The sequence below is a fragment of the Artemia franciscana genome, chromosome 8 (assembly GCF_032884065.1).
Source record: "Artemia franciscana chromosome 8, ASM3288406v1, whole genome shotgun sequence".
Classification (NCBI taxonomy): Eukaryota; Metazoa; Arthropoda; class Branchiopoda; order Anostraca; family Artemiidae; genus Artemia; species Artemia franciscana.
The window spans coordinates 15,626,526-15,644,220 of record NC_088870.1 but is presented as its reverse complement, the minus strand read 5'-3'; the positions used below and the strand labels follow the sequence as shown (position 1 = coordinate 15,644,220).

The window sequence follows — 17,695 nt, the reverse complement described above, 5'->3', positions numbered from 1 at the left end:
AAAAAATAAAGAATAAAATAATATTCTTGTTTTTTTTCTTAGAGAGTATGTTCCAGCCTATTTGATTTCGGACCAGATTTAATAGAAGTTACAAGTGTCTCAGTTCACAAAACCTGAAAGTCTTAGCTAGAAAAAAACATGAGATAATATAGCCATCTTATCTGAAAGTTGATTAGCGATTACGACAGTGTATCCCATTCATCAAGACTGTTTCTTGGGTCCCTTCGGAGGCTTTAAATAAAATTTACAGACTCTATGCAATGTTATGACAGGACATACTTGCCTACCTTCGGAACTTGGGCGTAAACATTACAATTGTAATCGTAAAGTCTTTTATTGGGTCTCGGCAACCAACTGACTCTAATAGTAAAGAGCTTTTGAGAAATTATTAAGGTTCTCAAAATGCATAGAATAAGTTTTTCAAGTGTGCTAAAGCATTATATAATGTGCAAAAAAATTTGTAAACAAAAAGAAGAAAAAATCCAAATATTTGAATTCCATATGAGTGATCCAAAAAGTTCTACAAAACCACATAAAAGAGTTCCATAACATTCAAAATTATCATAGCTTCAGTGAAACAATCTGGCCCTCCTAACTGTGATTACCATCACTATGCTTAAGTAGGCAAAAATAGAAAAAAATAGTAGTAATATTAATTGTTTCCCTCTTTTAAAGAGTGTGCACGAGATTACGCAAAAGCAGAAGCAGCTGGTTTACTTGATGTTGGATTTCAGCGTTGTCTACCAAACGGTAACTATGATCCACTTCAATGTATCGGAGATTTGTGCTTCTGCATCAACCCTGAATTTGAAGTAACGGATGGACCAATACCCAGATCTGCAGTAGATAGGCTCAAATGTTGTAAGTCTTTGCTTAAAGCCTAGTTATATATATTCAATAATAAAAAAATGTTTTTTTAACCAAAAGCAAGGAGTAACATTAAAAGTTAATTTATACATAATTATTACGTATATGAGAGGGGTTGCTCCTCCTCAACACTTCGCTCTTTACCCTAAAGTTTTTTTGAAAAGCTTCTTATTTGAAAAAGCTTCTTATTGTTCTAATGAAAAGAACATAGTTTTTCAGGAGTCATTCTTAAAGAATTTGGAGAGAACTCAAACTTTAGCGTAAAGAGCGAGGTGTTGAGGAGGAGTAAATACCTCCTCCTGACCGACTTATTCTCTAGACCAGTGGTTCTCAAATTGTGGTACGTGTACCCCTTTGGGGCATGTAAGAAATTTTTGGGGGATACACGACCAGCTAACAAAAAAATAAAACAACCCTTCTACTCTAGGACTGACAATTTCATTAATATTTTAGCTATAGTTTAAATAGTACCAGTAACTGAGAAGGGGTACCCGATAGGTTTTGTAGGTAAAACGTGGTACAGGGTCTAAGTAAATTTGAGAACTGTTCTAGACAATTCAATCCTGGTGAAAATTTATCCCGGACATTTACCCTTAACATCTCTACGCGTAAAATTTAATCGACAAAGAGAAAGCAAGACACAAGAAGAATCTTGCATAGGAATTTTGGCCAATTTCACCAGTTTAAAATTTTCTTTGAAAAATTCCTCCCCTGAAAACTTCACTCCCAACGACAAATTGTCTCTATGGAAAATCCCACCTGTAGAAGGTACGCACTAATCATCCGAAAAATGTAGGCATACTTCCCAGTAGTAAATACTACACTTAAACAATGGGCAAATTTTATAACATAAAGATTTTTCCCCAGGGGTTGTATTGGGTCATTAAATCTCCAAATATATATTTAGTCGGTCTTTTAAGTATGCTGGACAAAATGGGTTGATGTAATTTCCCTGGGAAAAAAAATAAAAAAATATGGTAAAAAATTAAAAATACCATATTTTTGTAGAGAGCAGCTTTAAACCTCTACAGCATGGTTCTCTGATATACTGAATCTGATGATGTGATTTTTATTAAGATTATATGACTTTTAGGGGGTATTCTCAAGCTTGTAACCTTTGACAGGTCAGATTAAACTTATATATTTGGAATCAGCATAAAAATTTAATTCTTTTGATATATTTATTGTTTTACAAATTCCATTTTTTAGAGTTTCGGGTACTGTTCAGTCGGGCCGTTCCTTACCTACAGATTATTTGATACAGTCACAGTTTGATACAGTTATGTAAGTTATATCTTCTCTATTGAAACGTTTTGGGATACTATTTATTATATATTGTTAATTGGCTCCTCCTTCGCACGTGTGTAATGACGAAGTTTTAGTGATGGGTGGTCTTACATGCGGTGAGATTGCGGGAGACCTGTAGTTCACTCACCTGACCATGTCCCTTTGTGACACTGTGACGCGTCCCATTTCTGAAACAAACTTACGTGGCAGTAGTGATACCTCACTGGTTTTGAAAACATCTCTATCCTACCAATGTATAACGAGAAATACTCGCTTGCATTCAGGATCCACGTTACAAAAACAGAAGAAGAAATGTATACTCTTTTGTGGCCTCTGGACCTTGGAAACTAACTGGTTCTGATTGTAATAGTGCTCCAGATAATGTTGACTTCAGGTAGCACTGTTTAGCCTTGTAGGATTGGCTAGGCATTGTAGAGACTTACTAATTATTAAAACCTACCAGAATTATAAAATTACCAATCTACGGTAAAATTATGTATCACATGTGAGAGATACTACAGTATTCCGCATTTGTCTGTCTAGAATCCTCCCCCCTCAATGACAGCGTTGGCAGGCTTGATAGCTCCTAAGAAATTTTTGTGGGCACCCTTGAGTTTCAGGCTAACTAACAGTATATTTAAACTAAACGCTTCAAGTGCTCTTCACAATGAAGATAAAATATTGGTATTGAATCAGTAAAATCTACAAGGGTAACTCCCATGAAAAGAACTTTAGAATACACCTGCACAATAAAGTGGTTTTTAAGTTCATTTTAACTATTGATTTTCAGATTTTAAAGTGATACTGTGTGCCATATTCTAGACATCCCCCACGCAACAAGGTCGCAAGTTGTTTCTCAAAAGCTTTAATTACTCCATTGTTGTCTATTTTTAACATTAGGTTATTTTTATTTATTCACTTGGTTTATTTGTTAATTAAAAAGATTATTTAATTTACCTCTTCTTTAATTTAGGTGCTTCTTCTTTTATTTGTTTTATTTCGAATTTCGATCTTAACTTGAATTTTCCTTTTTTTTGTACAAGGTTAAGATGCCCCTGTAGACAAATGCTGAGTTTGTTAAACATTCGAAGCAAAGTTGGGGATATTGATTTTTCCTCAGCCTTTGTTTTATCTTCTATTTACTTATATAATTTATTCATTTATTACTAGTGAAACTCTAATTACTTATTTCTCTATTTATTTGCTTTTAATTTATGCTATACTGTCTTTTATTTACTTATTATTTATTTATTTTTGAAATAATTAAATTTATTTTAGACTATAATATAACTTATAAATAGAACTCATATCTTGCTTATTTTTCTCATTATTTACTTACTGTCTCTTGTCCGCAGAAGGAAGAGTCCGGACAATACAGATGGAGAAGGAGGGTCCTAACAATTCCATTGACCCAAATGATCATTTTTTACAGAATTATTCATTTATTGGAGTAGAATTTTTTAGAGTGAAATATGTTTTAGTGAAAATTTTACTCAGAAGGAAACTTAGTTGCTTTTCGCTCTTGTAGTCAACTCAAGATATCCCCTTGCTGACAATTTTGAAGACAGTAATTATTTCTCTTGTGAGCTGGAGCACAAAAAGGTGCAAGAAGAATTTGATTTTTACGCAAATGATAACATCCATGTACTTGGATTAGACTTCCCAGAGTGCCAGCCAGATGGTTTTTATCACCGAATTCAGATAAGAAACAACCAGTAAGATTTTCTTCTTATATCATCTACTTCTTCTAGAATAGCTAAAGTGCGCTCGGCCATCCCTGGCGACTTGATATTAAATTTTCTGGATGTTATCTATAATATATAACAGAAAATACTTATTCAGCAAGTTGTTAGCTGAAATATATGAAATACTGGTCACATAGCAACATTAATAACAGTACTTCATTGAAAAAATAGCTTATTTGCACATCTCTGAAGGTTTCCCGTATTTCATAATTGCTGTTCCCTCTATTCTGCATATAATTTTGATTTTTTTTTCATTTTTTAAAAATTCTAAATTTTTGTGGTGTAGTTTAAAGCAATGGGTGTAGTTTATATGAAAACCAATCCAAACTGTACTCTTTTACAATTTTAAATATTCATGCGTTGTACAGTAATTTTATTATTTGTAATGTGAGTATGGCAAAAGATACAAACACAACACAACACATGGTACAAGAGAGCGCTTGAAGGGTACTTATGGTAGTTATAGGTTTTTCAAACCAACTTAACTGAATTTAACTGAATTTCCCACTTTTTTCGTACAAGTCTGATGTAAGATTAACGGTAGTGCAGGCCCAACCAATTCCATTGTCCAGTACCCTCTTCGAATCCCATTCACGACACTTTTTTATGCCTTTTTAAGGTAGTGTTAATTACGTCATAGGGAATGTTTCCTAAGAGATGCAGGTGTTAATTACTAAAAAAAAACCTAAGGGTGTGTAGAAAAACCTCCAGGGGACTTCTTTAACGCAGGATGTCTAAGATTGTTATGATTAAAAACCTACGAGGGCTAAGAAAAAACCTTCTGGGGGGGGGGGGGGGTAAATCAAGATTTCTTTGGTTGTTACATAATAGAGAGTCCTTAAAAACCCTTAGGGCCCGCTAGGGGGACCTTCAAGACATTGGAACCTTAGCAAGCAACTAAACCAGCTCCATAGCATCCATTTCCAGTAGGGCCATTTCATCCAAATACATTAGGGCCCATAGAATTGAATTTCACTGGGGCTCCTAACATAAACACCCGGGCCCCTAGCATCTGATTCTAACGGGGCCCAAGTGAGCAATTCCAATGTGGACCTAACATCCAATTCCGTTGGAATCCTTAGCAACCTTTTCCATGGATGAGGCGAGGGTTAGCTGCCAATTCATGCAGGGGGCATAGCAATTAATTCCAACGGACAGCCCTAGCATTTAATTACATTGTGGGGCTCTAGCAACCATTTCCAGCGGTTTCCTAGCATTACAATCCCACGGGGGGCCTTAACCTAACCACTGGATGTCCTAGCATCCAATTCCAATGCGGCCCTAGCATCCAATTTCATCAGACACCTAACATAGCCACCGGAGGCCCTAAAATCCAATTCCATCGGGGGCCCTAGGATTCAATTCCTGCGGGGGGACCCGTAGATACTAATCTCACCGACAACACATTTATCATGGGGAATGTATAATTATGTTAGGACGACGCAATCTGTTGTGACATAATAGACTTCAGGGGGGCGTGGGGAATCTTCGATTGTAACTGTGGAGGGCACACACGTAGGGCGTTACGTAATTACGATATACACGCGGGATATTACATAATACTTTAAGAGATTTCATTTTCTTTCAGTGCGTTTTTCCCAGGGACCCTTTATATTGCAAATATTGTATGTCCGCATTAGGATTCGAGACCGATTCCTCCTCAATAGAATGGAACGCTAACCAGCTGGGTCAACAATCCATTCCAATATCTTGATATGGCTAGCACATTCTACATGATAGCCAATTGCGCGCACGGAGAATCCACTGTTCGCGTATACTAAAACGATTAAGTGAATTGTATGTTCCTATATGGCTCCAAAAATTTACACACCGAGGGGGAAATTGATAAATAGAAATTGCTTACACATGGTATGCACATGCATGTTGAGGGCCACTTTAGAGAGTGTTATTAGATCATAGTACGATTAGAGATAAAATAAAAGCGAGTGTACCATTGTGGCTAGAATAGAGTAACCCTCATACATGTTCTTTCCTTTTCCTCTTTACTAAACAGAATTTTACACTTATATCAAGGGAATTCTTGAATGAGCATACCTGTGCATAAGTTACAAGATACTTTATTTGTGAAGCATTTTGAAATTTTATCCTGGATCAATAAATCCTAAGGACACAAACTTTTTTAGATACAAATTTTATTAATAAAAACAAATTTACAAGCATCGTTAAAACAAAGAAAAAAGGAGTTAGAGCTCAACAAATTAAAAAACAAAACGTGAAAAAACTTATAAAGGATAAAATATAAGAAAAACGGAACATAAATTAAAGAAAGGTGTAAACTCTAGCAACCAATTCTCTCAATCCCTACTCTGTGGCACTCAATGGATAAATAAAATGAAGAGATTAACATGTGAAATCCAGAATAATCCTTGGAAGTCAAGACCAATACAAAGAAATCAAGACGAAAAGATAGAAATAAAGACCAAACTGTACAAATCATAATCAATGCATGGAAATCGAGACCAAACCGTAAAAATCAACAGCAAACTACGCTTCCTGCTTACCTTCCCCAGATTTCTTTAGGTACAAAATTAGATCTGGATTGACTCTGTCTGAGCTTACAGAGTCACACCAGTGACCCCCATCCCAAACCAAATAACTAGCTAATTCACTGATCGAACCCGAGCCCCTTGGACAAGGAATTCTTAAACTAGTGCACAAACCACCTAGCCAGGACGACTAACTGTTGATTCTTAGTTGTTAATTACAAACTTTAGATGGAGAGCATGGAGAAGAGAGATAAATATAAAATAAGCCAAAATATTAGCTATATTTCTGATAAATCATTGAATACAACAATGAAAGATATCTTGATTCTGAATTACAGAATGAAAAAAAAAATTAGAAAATGCTTTATGTGCCTTACACTTTCAATATTACCTTAGAACTTTCAATATATATATATATATATATATATATATATATATATATATATATATATATATATATATATATATATATATATATATATATATATATATATATATATATATATATATATATATATATATATATATATATAAAGTGAAGAAAGTCTTGGAGACTTTTAAAAATAAGCAATATCTTTGCAATTTGAAAATCTTTTAGGAGTGTCTGTGTCAATATCCACGGAGTTGCTTACTCTGAATACGCTCCTGGTGCAGCCCCAGACAATGACGACTATCGATGCAGTAAGATTTTTTTTTATTTTTCCAATCCGTGGATAGTATAGGCTCATTGACTAAGTCTAGCAATTACCGTAAAAACTGTCAACGATTACTATGAAAGTACCAGAAATTGCTATAAAAATGTTACTACTACTGTTTAATATTCCTACCAAAGATTGCTATAAACACCCTCAAAGATTACTGAATGGTGACTTTATCCATAAAATGTTTTTTTCTGGCAGTACGATTAATGTTTCATATTGAAAGATTTCACCAGGCTATTTAATAAGGAGATATTAAAAAGCCAGATAAATATATCAAATACTACATAGAGATCTCCACTCTTTTCCATGATACATTATATGAACTTGAATTGGACTTCATTTGACGAAGAAAAAACAAAGCCGAGCTTTCTTTATAGCGTAGATCAGCTTTGAATCTTCTTATTACATAAGAGCATTTTCGTTAGAATCATTGCCTATGATGGTAGCTCTAACTGAAGATATTATGCATAATAAAGGTCAGGCTTATATGCATTCATGAACATAAGTCATGTGCAGTCAACATATAATAAGTCTTGTGCAGTCACGTGCAGTCAAATCTTGGTTAAGTCTGTGTAAAATTGAGTTAAAGCTAAACTGTTGAATTAAATCAGACCACGCTTTTCCTCTGGAAAAATTAGACAGTAAGAATCTGTTGATTCCCAAAGGCAACTAAAAGTTTACCTTTATAAGGTACACAATTCGCACGTTCTTAAGGTGTCAAGAGCTATTCGAAGTTAATTATGTTCAGGTGGTTATCTTTGTTCTTCTTTGCTTTCATAGTACACAATTTCTTGCTTTCTCTTTTTCTTTTCTAGGCACTCTTCTTCGTTAGTAAATTTAACTGTATTCTACTATATATTCTCTATTTCCTCTGTGTTTTTTGGGTGGGGAGGATATTTTGTCACTTAATATATTATTTATTGAATTCGTGTTTTCTATCTTTGTATTATTAGGCTCCAGAAAGGGCTTTGCCAAAAAAAAAATAAGGGAATCGAAACAAAAAATAGGAACTTAATAGTTTAGCTTATTTGTTTTTGGAAATTGAAAATACTAATCAAATTGGAAATACCGACAAAATGACTACCATCGTAAAACTTCTCTAATTTTGAAACAACCAAAAGAAAATATAAGAAAATTCTTTCATCTGTATTCGTTTATTTAAATAGCTATCGTAGCAGTCAAAAATGAACGCTAAATTATGCTACTTTTACAGTCACAAAAAAATAGAAAATGAGAAAAAAAAGTCACTTATTAAACACGCTTACAAAATATGGCACGAAGGAGTTTATAAATCTATTTGTGCTGTACTTCATGGGCTGTAGTTTATTGTGATGCCTAGTTATTCTACTAATCTGTGCAGATGGCGGAAAAGTAGATCGACTCTTCTTTGTTTGCTATTAATGTTTTCAAAAATTATATTATTAAATCATGTGTTTGAGGGAATAATGTGGGCAATTTTACTAGTCAAAAGCACATTCATAGCTGCTGAAGTGGGGTTCGAATATTATTTTAATAGTGCGTTTTTGAACATCTTCTAGTTGATGAGATGAACCGAAGACCAAAGCTGAAAATCTTCGGCCTAATTGGCCCAAAATGAGGCCAAGGGGAAAAAAATGTTTTTCTAACATCATTGGTACTTGTTCTCATTCTAAGCTTAAATTGTTCTGAGTAACTCGTATTCATTGAAATAACTTAGAGCAAATATAAAGCCTTTAGATAGCGAAAGTGAATTGATTGAATCAATCCAGATCAAGAGGTGCTTTTGCACGACTTTGTCTTAAAGTGGAGATTTTTTTTCTTGTTGTACTGCTAAAACAAATTAATTATTCACAAAATGTAAGAAATTCGAGCTAAAGGTCCCGTGATTCTGAAGTTTCGAGGCCATGGGTCTTTCTTACCATGAATGTTCCTATTAAGAAAAGTACTAAGATTGCTAGGGAGTCAAAACTATTGGGGAGTTGCGGGGATTCACCTAAGAAAACACAGCGTAAGATTCTATATCTTATTTAGATTGTGCTAGAACTAAAGAGCTGCTCCAAGAATACACCACCGCATTACCTGTCTGCTGTGCCAACGGTAATTTCCGTCAGTGGCAATGTATGGCTGGTAAGTGTTTCTGTGTTGATCCATATGGTGAACAATTAACTAGCCAGACCAATATTTTTGAAGTTGATTTGGGTGATGAAAACCAGCTCTGGTGCTACTTTACTGGAGATGATGACTGCTGGTGAAATTATGTTTTTAAAGAGGGAATAACTATTTATATAGTAATTGTGTAAAACGGTGCTTTACATTGCGTAAATTGGAATAACTTCTTAGAACTATCTTATTTAATTTTCATCTTATTTTGACTCTTTATTGCAATTAAAATCATTTTTTTATAAAATTTTGTCAAAATGGTAGTTGTTGTAATGTTGTTGGTATGTGGATGCTGTTGGTAAGCTACATTCTTGCAGTCCTAAAGTTTCACTGTATGAACAAAATGTGACATTTTTGCTACATTCGATAGTTGAGATCCATTTACTGAATTACATGTTTTGAAATTTATCTTATGAATTTTTTAGATTAAAAACATGCTGAAAATTTCTTGAAAATCATTGAATTTTTTCAAGCAAGCTTATATTATTCTCAAACAAAGAGTCTAAGTGACCCTACTAGTGACCCTACAGAAAGGTTCTTTATTAGAAATTGTCTAGCAATCTAGGATTTCTTAGAAATGTCTAGCAAAAACTTCAAATATGGATAGAAAAACAGTATTCACTGAACGGTTTACGCTTGTAGAAAAATCGCAAAATGTTAACATGAAAACGGTTCACTTTTACCGTTGAAACACACAAAATAATATGCTATTTTGAACAGTATATGAACTGGAATAGGCGAAATCAAGCTATAGAAGCCTAGAACATATTTAAAGGGCTAACCTGTATCAAGTTAGGCTCATTGGCGGTTCCGGCCTCTCTTGCATCTGGGTCAAATCTTGGTTAGTGCCTCTCTCCCTATCTTCTAAAGCTTTCCAGGTAAAATTTCAACTATCTTTGATTATTAACAAAATTGTCCATTTATTCAAATCTTAATTTTCCTTCTTTAGCCTCTACAAATTTTCAATCATTTCGTTCCAATTTGTGCTTCTGGAATAAACGGAAATTTGGGATTCAAGTTCCTTATATTTACTACCATCTGCGCCCTCTACTTTGTTTTAATGAAAATACAATTTCAAACTAGAAACATGACTGTAACCGTTTGGTTATTTTCTGAAATTTTGTACCCCTAAAATATCTGCGCCGGGTGTAAGCGATGCCTCTATCTCCCCTAAAACTGATTCTGTTTTGTTGTAGTATATAGACGTACCTGTCAGGTTTGTCTTATCGGCAAACAGTAAATTCATACTAATTTTGATTTTTGGCTGTCAGATTTTTTTTTTTGGCTGTATTGTCTCACACATCTAAGCCTTTATATAAAAACCTTGTGTCACATTAGCTTAAAAGCCTTAAATATAGAATATATTCAAAATAGATTTTGAATTGGTTTTATTTTGTGGAAACTATTCACAGGAAATAGTGTGTAAAAAGCGAATAGGAAAACAGGGATCCTCTGAAATATCAGTGTTGAAATCATAAGATGACGAGGTAATTAGAATAATACAAACCAAAATGCACATGGGATTTTCGGATTTTATCGCCAAGTGTCTTTTCTTGGGGCAAATATGAATCTGTGTTGAGGACTTTAATGCTGCTAATATACTAGTGTTATCATTTTATTTAGGATGGTAAATACATCCTTAGCTCTCTAGGTTTTTTTATGCTGAGACTGGGTTCCTATTTGTTGAGTTTTAGCTTTCATTTGGGAATTTATAGCTTTCTTTCCTATACATTTTTCCAGGAGCAATGTTCTGCATTCGGGAATATATTTGTATATGGGGCTTTACAACTAGATATTTGGGATTTGTCTCCCTTTGAGCTAAAATCAAATGTTTTTCAGTTGTGCGTTTCATTTTTGTATGAAACAAAAATGTTTTTTTGTTTTTTTATGAATTATTTCTAAAAAAATTTTGTTTATTCTAAAATTATTCAGAATTTATGAACTGGGGCTGAAAACTTCATTTGTTGGGTTTAAGTATGGTTTAGATCTTTAGTTTTTCAAATTTGCTGAAATTGTTCATCTCGCGTGAGTTTTTTTGGCTTGTTTACTTTGAAATTTTTGCTAGTGGGGCTAATGTATCGTATTTAGTTTTTGTCTGTAAGTATTTTTGGGCGTGGATTTCTGTTTTTGAATATGTATTTCAACACAAAGTAAAATCTCTTTGAGAAACTTTTGGGTTTACCGTTTCAAATGTAAGAATTAAATGAGGTGGCTGTAGATTCTTTTATTTGTTGTTTAACATTTTTTATTTTAAAAACAGTAATAGAACCATGGATTATCACAACAAGGGAGATAAAAGAACGTGTTCTAGTGGTTAATGTTCTGCTTTTTGGAAGTACTGAAGGTATTTGTATATTTGTTTATGTGTGCGTACGGTTATAGGTTTATTTGTCTTGGAAAAATTTATAATGGAATGGCAGTGTTTTCAATTTTGGATTAATCTAATCTTTGGTGTTAATTTTTGTATATGCGATCATTGTTTCTGCGCTTTCAGAATGGGCTTTTAAGTCGGACTGGGACAAACCCAGGGGTAGGACGTCGAGGTGAGCTTGCTCAAAATTTCTACAACTTTCTGGGAGATTCTTACTGAATGTAGGCCTTTGAAATAAATCCTTGTTGTGGGCCGATCTTGGTTTTGCTTTAATTAGAAGTTTTTTTGCTTTACAAAGAAGAGTTGAGTCCACTTATGTATTTACCTTATAGTAGTGCTATAACTTATTTTAGACTTGTTCTAAGTTTGTCTGTGCATGTGAGGCTCCACGTTAGAATGTTTTTGGATTCTTTTTCATATTTTTGTTTTTTTATTATCGGGGCTATTATTTATGTAGTTTGATTGAATACGAATTTTGTAGGCGATCTTTAGATTTTCATATTTACGCTTCAGGTTTTAGAATATTTGGTTAGATCCCTTTTATTAGGAGTCTATTGTTTGGATATGGAGTTCAAAATTTTGTGCGTAGTGTTTTTGTACGTTATTGCACAAATTTTATTAGGTTTTTCAGTTTTTCCTATTATGTGGGGCTTATTATTCTTAGGGCTAAGTTTTCTATGTGAATGCTTTGCTGTTGTATGTGTTGTTAAACATTTAGTGTCTGCGGTTTAAATTTGAAGCTGATTGTTTAGCATTATTTTAAATTTTAGTTCTTACATGAAAGTACGTCTACTCTTTTAAAGGCTGAAGATTTTGTATGTTGTTTAGAATAGGTTTTAGCTTTCGTAATCAGAGCCTACATTTTTATTTTGAATTTTTGTTTGATATTCTAGATGCATCTCCCCCTTTAGATTCTTGGAATTGAGGTTTAAGATGTTAATTTTTAAGTCTTAAGTTTTTTGGTTTGACAACAAAGTTTCCGCGTATTCAAGTTTTTTATCCCAAGGTTTTATTTTGAGGATTTACTCAAAGGTTAGAACTTAAATCTGACAGCTAAAACATCAAAATGAGCGTCAAGTCAGTGTTTGCCTATACGACAAATCTGACATGTATATCTAGACATAGCATCGAGTCAGAGCCGGTTTTACGGGGAACAGAAGAGGCAAATGCACCAGACACAGAAATTCTAGGGGAGAAAAAATTCAAATAAATAATCTATCCGTTACAGTCATTAATTTAATGTTTGAAATTATGTTTTTACTAAAAAAATTACAAGACCAAGTAAGCAATAAGTATAAGGAAACTGAATTTAACATTTTCCTTTATCCCAGAATCAATCAATTGGGACGAGAGGATAAATAATTTTGTTTTGGCTAAAGTAAGAAAGGGTAGATTTAAATAAATTTAAAATTTCACCAATGTGCGTAAAACACTCAATTTGGCAACTGATTTTTTTTTACAAAGTCTGGATTCTATTTGTTCGTGAAAGAAATCATCGAAATTCTAAAGCTCACACTTAACTTTATCTTACACTGAATCACGACATAACCCGTTTAATGACTGAGTTATAATTTAGTTTGTAAATGTCTTTTTATTACCAGAAAATTGACAATTCTTGCATAACTTCTGTTCAAAGAAGGTGCAGTGTGTCTATTTTGGGCTTGGAAACATCTTGTTATTCCGATTTTTCTATTTCATTTTATAATGAAACATAATTACTTTTAATACAAACATTGTGTTTTAGCTGCCTTCATTATTTGGAGGCAACTTTTTATTATAAGACCTGAAAGAATAAGTGACGATGATTTAAATAAACTTGTACAGGTGATAGCCATGCAAAAGCAGTATATTGACCTATTGGGCTCACGTTGGATTTGATGCTAGGACTTGGAAAAGATGGGTTGTGCACAACCTTCACGCAGTGACCCTGTTTTCACAAATTTTAGTACACAAATACCAGCGCACCTAGGATATGCAGAATCAGAAACGACTCGTTTTTTTGTTTAAGTGAGGGGTATTTCGGTAAAAAACAATAAGAAACTAATAAAAGACTGAAGCCTTGTGGCCTTTAGTTTTTTATTTTCTAAAACTTTGCAACAGCAAAATATAATGAAGTTCTACTCTATCAAGTGCAATCGCAGGCTATATTTTGATTTAATTGAAAGCTATTTTTAGTTCATGTTCATACAAACAATAATTATTTTAAATGCAAACGTTGTATTCTAGCCACCTTTCATTACTTGAAGGCATCTTTCTTTACAAAACCTGAAAGAACCAGTTTCAATGAATTAAACAAACTTTTATAGGTGGTAGCCATGTATAAGCAATATGTTGAACTCTGAGGCCCACAAACACATATAAACATGCACTGCTAGTATGAGGGTTTGGGTTTGATGCTAAGGGGAGGGGCTGGCTATGCACAAACTTCCAGCCGTGGCCCTGTTTTTACAAATGTTAGTTCACAACTAGCAGTGCATCCAGGCGATCAAAAATCAAACATGCCCTCTTTCCTGAATTTTGATTCTTAAAGGGGAACGCAAATCTTCAGGTTCTAATCAAATAAATGGTTTTCAGAAAATTGGGAATTTCTGGGAAAAATACAATAAATCAAGAATAAAATATTCAGGCCTTATGACCTTTATGACCTTTAGATTTCTATAACCTAAAACTGAGCAACAGAAAAATGGGACAAGTTCAACATCATTAAGCATGATCTTAGGCTAAATTCTGAATTTAAGTAGGAATTTAAGCAAGTCCTATTCCTACTTCATATTCAAACAAGTAATAATTAATTTCAACAGAAACATTTTACCTTATCTACCTTAATTATTTAAAGGGCTGAAAGAACAAGTGACTATTAATTATACAAACTTATATAGGTGACAACCTTGCACAAGCAGTACATGTACCTTTGGAGCCGACAAACGCATATAAACATTTGCTGCTACTTGGAGTATATTATGGGGGTTGGATTTGATGCTAGTGGGTAGACGGGACTAACTGAAAATAACCTTCACGCGATGGCCCTGTTTACACAAATCTCGGTGCACTACTAGCAGCGCATCAAGGAGATCGAATATCGAACTCGCCCTCTAATCTTAATTTTGACTCTTAAAAGGGAACTTAAAGTTTCAATTTCCAATCAGTTTTAGGAAAATTAGGAGTATATGGGAAAACAATAAATGAATAATAAAACATTGAAACCTTATGGGCTTTATGTCTTTTAGTTTTTTGTCTTAAACTTAGTGATAGCACAAATATGATAAGGTTCAACTTTATCAAATGAGATATTTATCAAGTGGCTATATTTTGATTTACATGAGCCCTTTTTCTACTTCATGTTCAAATAAATCATAGTTACTTTCAATCGAAATGTTGTATTCTAATTACCTTCAGTATTTGAAGGCAGGTTTTATTATAAGACTCGAAAGAAAAAGTGACAATGAATTAAAGAAACTAATATAGGTGATAGCCATGTACAAACAGTATATTAAGCTAGGGGGCCCCTGAACACATACACACATGCGCTCTAGTGGGAGGGTATTAGGTGGTCAGGTTTGATGTTAAGGGGCAGGGCTGGTTGTGCACAATATTTCTTGCTGTGGCCCTGTTTTCACAAATCTCAGTGTACAACTAACAGTGGATCCAGGAGATCTAGAATCAAACATACCCTTTTTCCTTGATTTCGATTCTTAAAAGGTAACGAAAATTCTCACTTTCCAATCAAATTAGTCGTGCTTAGGAAATTAAGATTTTTGCAAAAAAAATAATATAAACATTGAAACCTGGGTTTTTTATTGTCTAAAACTTAGCGATAGCAAAAATATGATAATGTTCAACTATATCAAGTGTGATCGGAGGCTATATTTTGGTTTAAATGAATCCTTTTTCTGCTACATATTTGAAAAGATCATAATTACTTTCAATGGAAACGTTGTAGTAGAGCTGCCTTCATTATCATAAGGCAGCAATCATTATATGACCAGAAAGATTCTCAAAGATTGACCATAAAAGATATTATTTTCAATGAATAAAACAAACTGAAATAGGTGATAACTTTGCACGAGCAATATATATTGGTAAGGGGCCAATAAACACATATAAACCTGTGCTGCTAGTTGGAGGATATTAGTGTATTGGGTTTGATGCTAGGGGTCTGACATTTAAACTTGTTAAACATCTTTGAATTTGTCCCCTTATATTGCAGATGACCTGATTTATCATAGCAGGATCACTATTCTGCATAAATCCGTTGAATTTGTTTAAGAATTTTAATCAATGAGTTAATATCATTTCGGTATTTTAGTAACGAGATGGGAATACTTTCTAAGAGCATATTTTTAAGTCTTCTGGCTACAGTAATCTACTTACTTATATAGGTAATATCTTACACAAGCAGTATATGTTGTTTAGGGGTCCACAAACATATGTGCACCTGCGCTGCTAGTAGGAGGATATTAGTGGGTCGGGTTTGATGATTAGGGTTGGACAGGGCTGATTGTGCACAGCCTTCATGTACTGGCCTTGTTTTCCCAAATCTAAGTGCACAACTAGTAGCGGATCCAGGATATTGAAGAAGTTGTGGCGTTAAAGCGTTGTTGGCTTTAGTTTTGTATTGTCTTAAACTTCGTAATAGCAAAAATATGATAAAGTTCAACTCTATCAAGTTTAATCGTATGCTATATTTTGATTTAGTCAAATATTATTTCTACTTCATATTGAAACAAATCATAATTACTTTTAATAGAAACATTGTATTCTAGCTGCCTTTGTTACTTGAAGGCAGCTTTCATTATAAGGCTGTAAAGAATAAGTGAAAATGAATTAAAAGAGCTTGTAAAGGTGATAGCCATTCACAAGCAGTATATTGAGCTGTGGTGCCCACAAACACATATACACATGTATTACGTGGGAGGGTATTACGGGGTCGAGTAAGATGCTACGGGGAAGGACTAGCTATTAATAACATTCAAGATATGGCCCCATTTTCACAAATTTCTGCGCAACTAGCAGTGCATCCAGTAGATCCAGAACCAAACATACCCTTTTTTCATAATTTTGATTCTTAAAAGGGAACACAAAATCTCAAGTTCTTATCAAATGAGTGTTTCGAAAATTTGAAGGTTTTCGTAAAAAAAAATGTAATATAAATAACTATTGAAGAATTACGACGTTAAGTTTTCTATTGTATAAAATTTAGTAATAGCAAAATATGATAAAGTTCAACATAAACAAGCATGATCGTAGGCTAAATTTGCATTTAAGTGAATCCTATCTCTACTTCATTTTCAGTAGCATTTTAGCATAGCTGCCTTCATTATTTGAAGGTAGCCAATATTATATGACCTGGAAGTATAAGTGACAATGAATCAAACAAACTTATTTAGGTGGTAGTCATGCGCAAGCAGTATACTGAGCTATGGGGTCCTAAAACACATATACACTTTCGCTGCTAGTGGGAGGATATGCCCTATTTTCTTATCAAAAGACCTTATATGCTACCAATGGGAAACTTTCACAGGAGACATACCTTACCTAAGAGCAGTTTGGGTTTTGTCAACCACTAATTTAGTTATTTGACTTTTGGACTATTTTTAACAAAATGGCTATCTCAAAAATTTTATCCGATGCATTTGAAGACAGAAAGGCGCCAGGCTGGTTACCCTCCAATTACTTTAAACTCTTAAAAATGGGAATCTAAATAGTAAGCTCCAATCTGACTTACCTACAAAGTTTTTACAACCATCTCTTCCATAAGAAAATTATATGTTAGGACTAAGCAACTGACAGAACTTATAGTCCTTGTCCCTGAGGCGAGGGGGTTTTCCACCCCAGAGGCTGTGGTATGATTACTTTTGACTAACAAAAGGAATGAAAACTTCCAATTTCCAATCAAATGAGCCTCCTTCAAAGATTTTACGATCGCCGCTTCCATAAGAACCTTTTATGCCCCAGGTCATGACTCAAAACATTTGGTCCTTACGTCTGATGGTTTTGTTGGATCCCGAAATCATTACTATCTTATCTTTAGACTGTTTTTTTTTTGTAATAGGTATCTCAAGATTTTAACCAGATACA

The 17,695-nt window shown here is 33.9% G+C and overlaps 1 protein-coding gene across 1 annotated transcript in view; it reads left to right on the top strand.

The window, feature by feature from the left end:
- LOC136030050 (uncharacterized) overlaps window positions 1–9,493 on the top strand; it is a 28,186-nt gene extending 18,693 nt beyond the window's left edge. Inside the window, exons 5-8 of the mRNA XM_065708671.1 lie at window positions 676–861; window positions 3,683–3,869; window positions 7,005–7,087; window positions 9,118–9,493. Of these exons, the coding sequence (XP_065564743.1) occupies window positions 676–861; window positions 3,683–3,869; window positions 7,005–7,087; window positions 9,118–9,338 (677 nt within the window). The 3' untranslated portion in view covers window positions 9,339–9,493. The remainder of the gene's footprint in view (window positions 1–675; window positions 862–3,682; window positions 3,870–7,004; window positions 7,088–9,117) is intronic.
- Window positions 9,494–17,695: the final 8,202 nt, after the last annotated feature.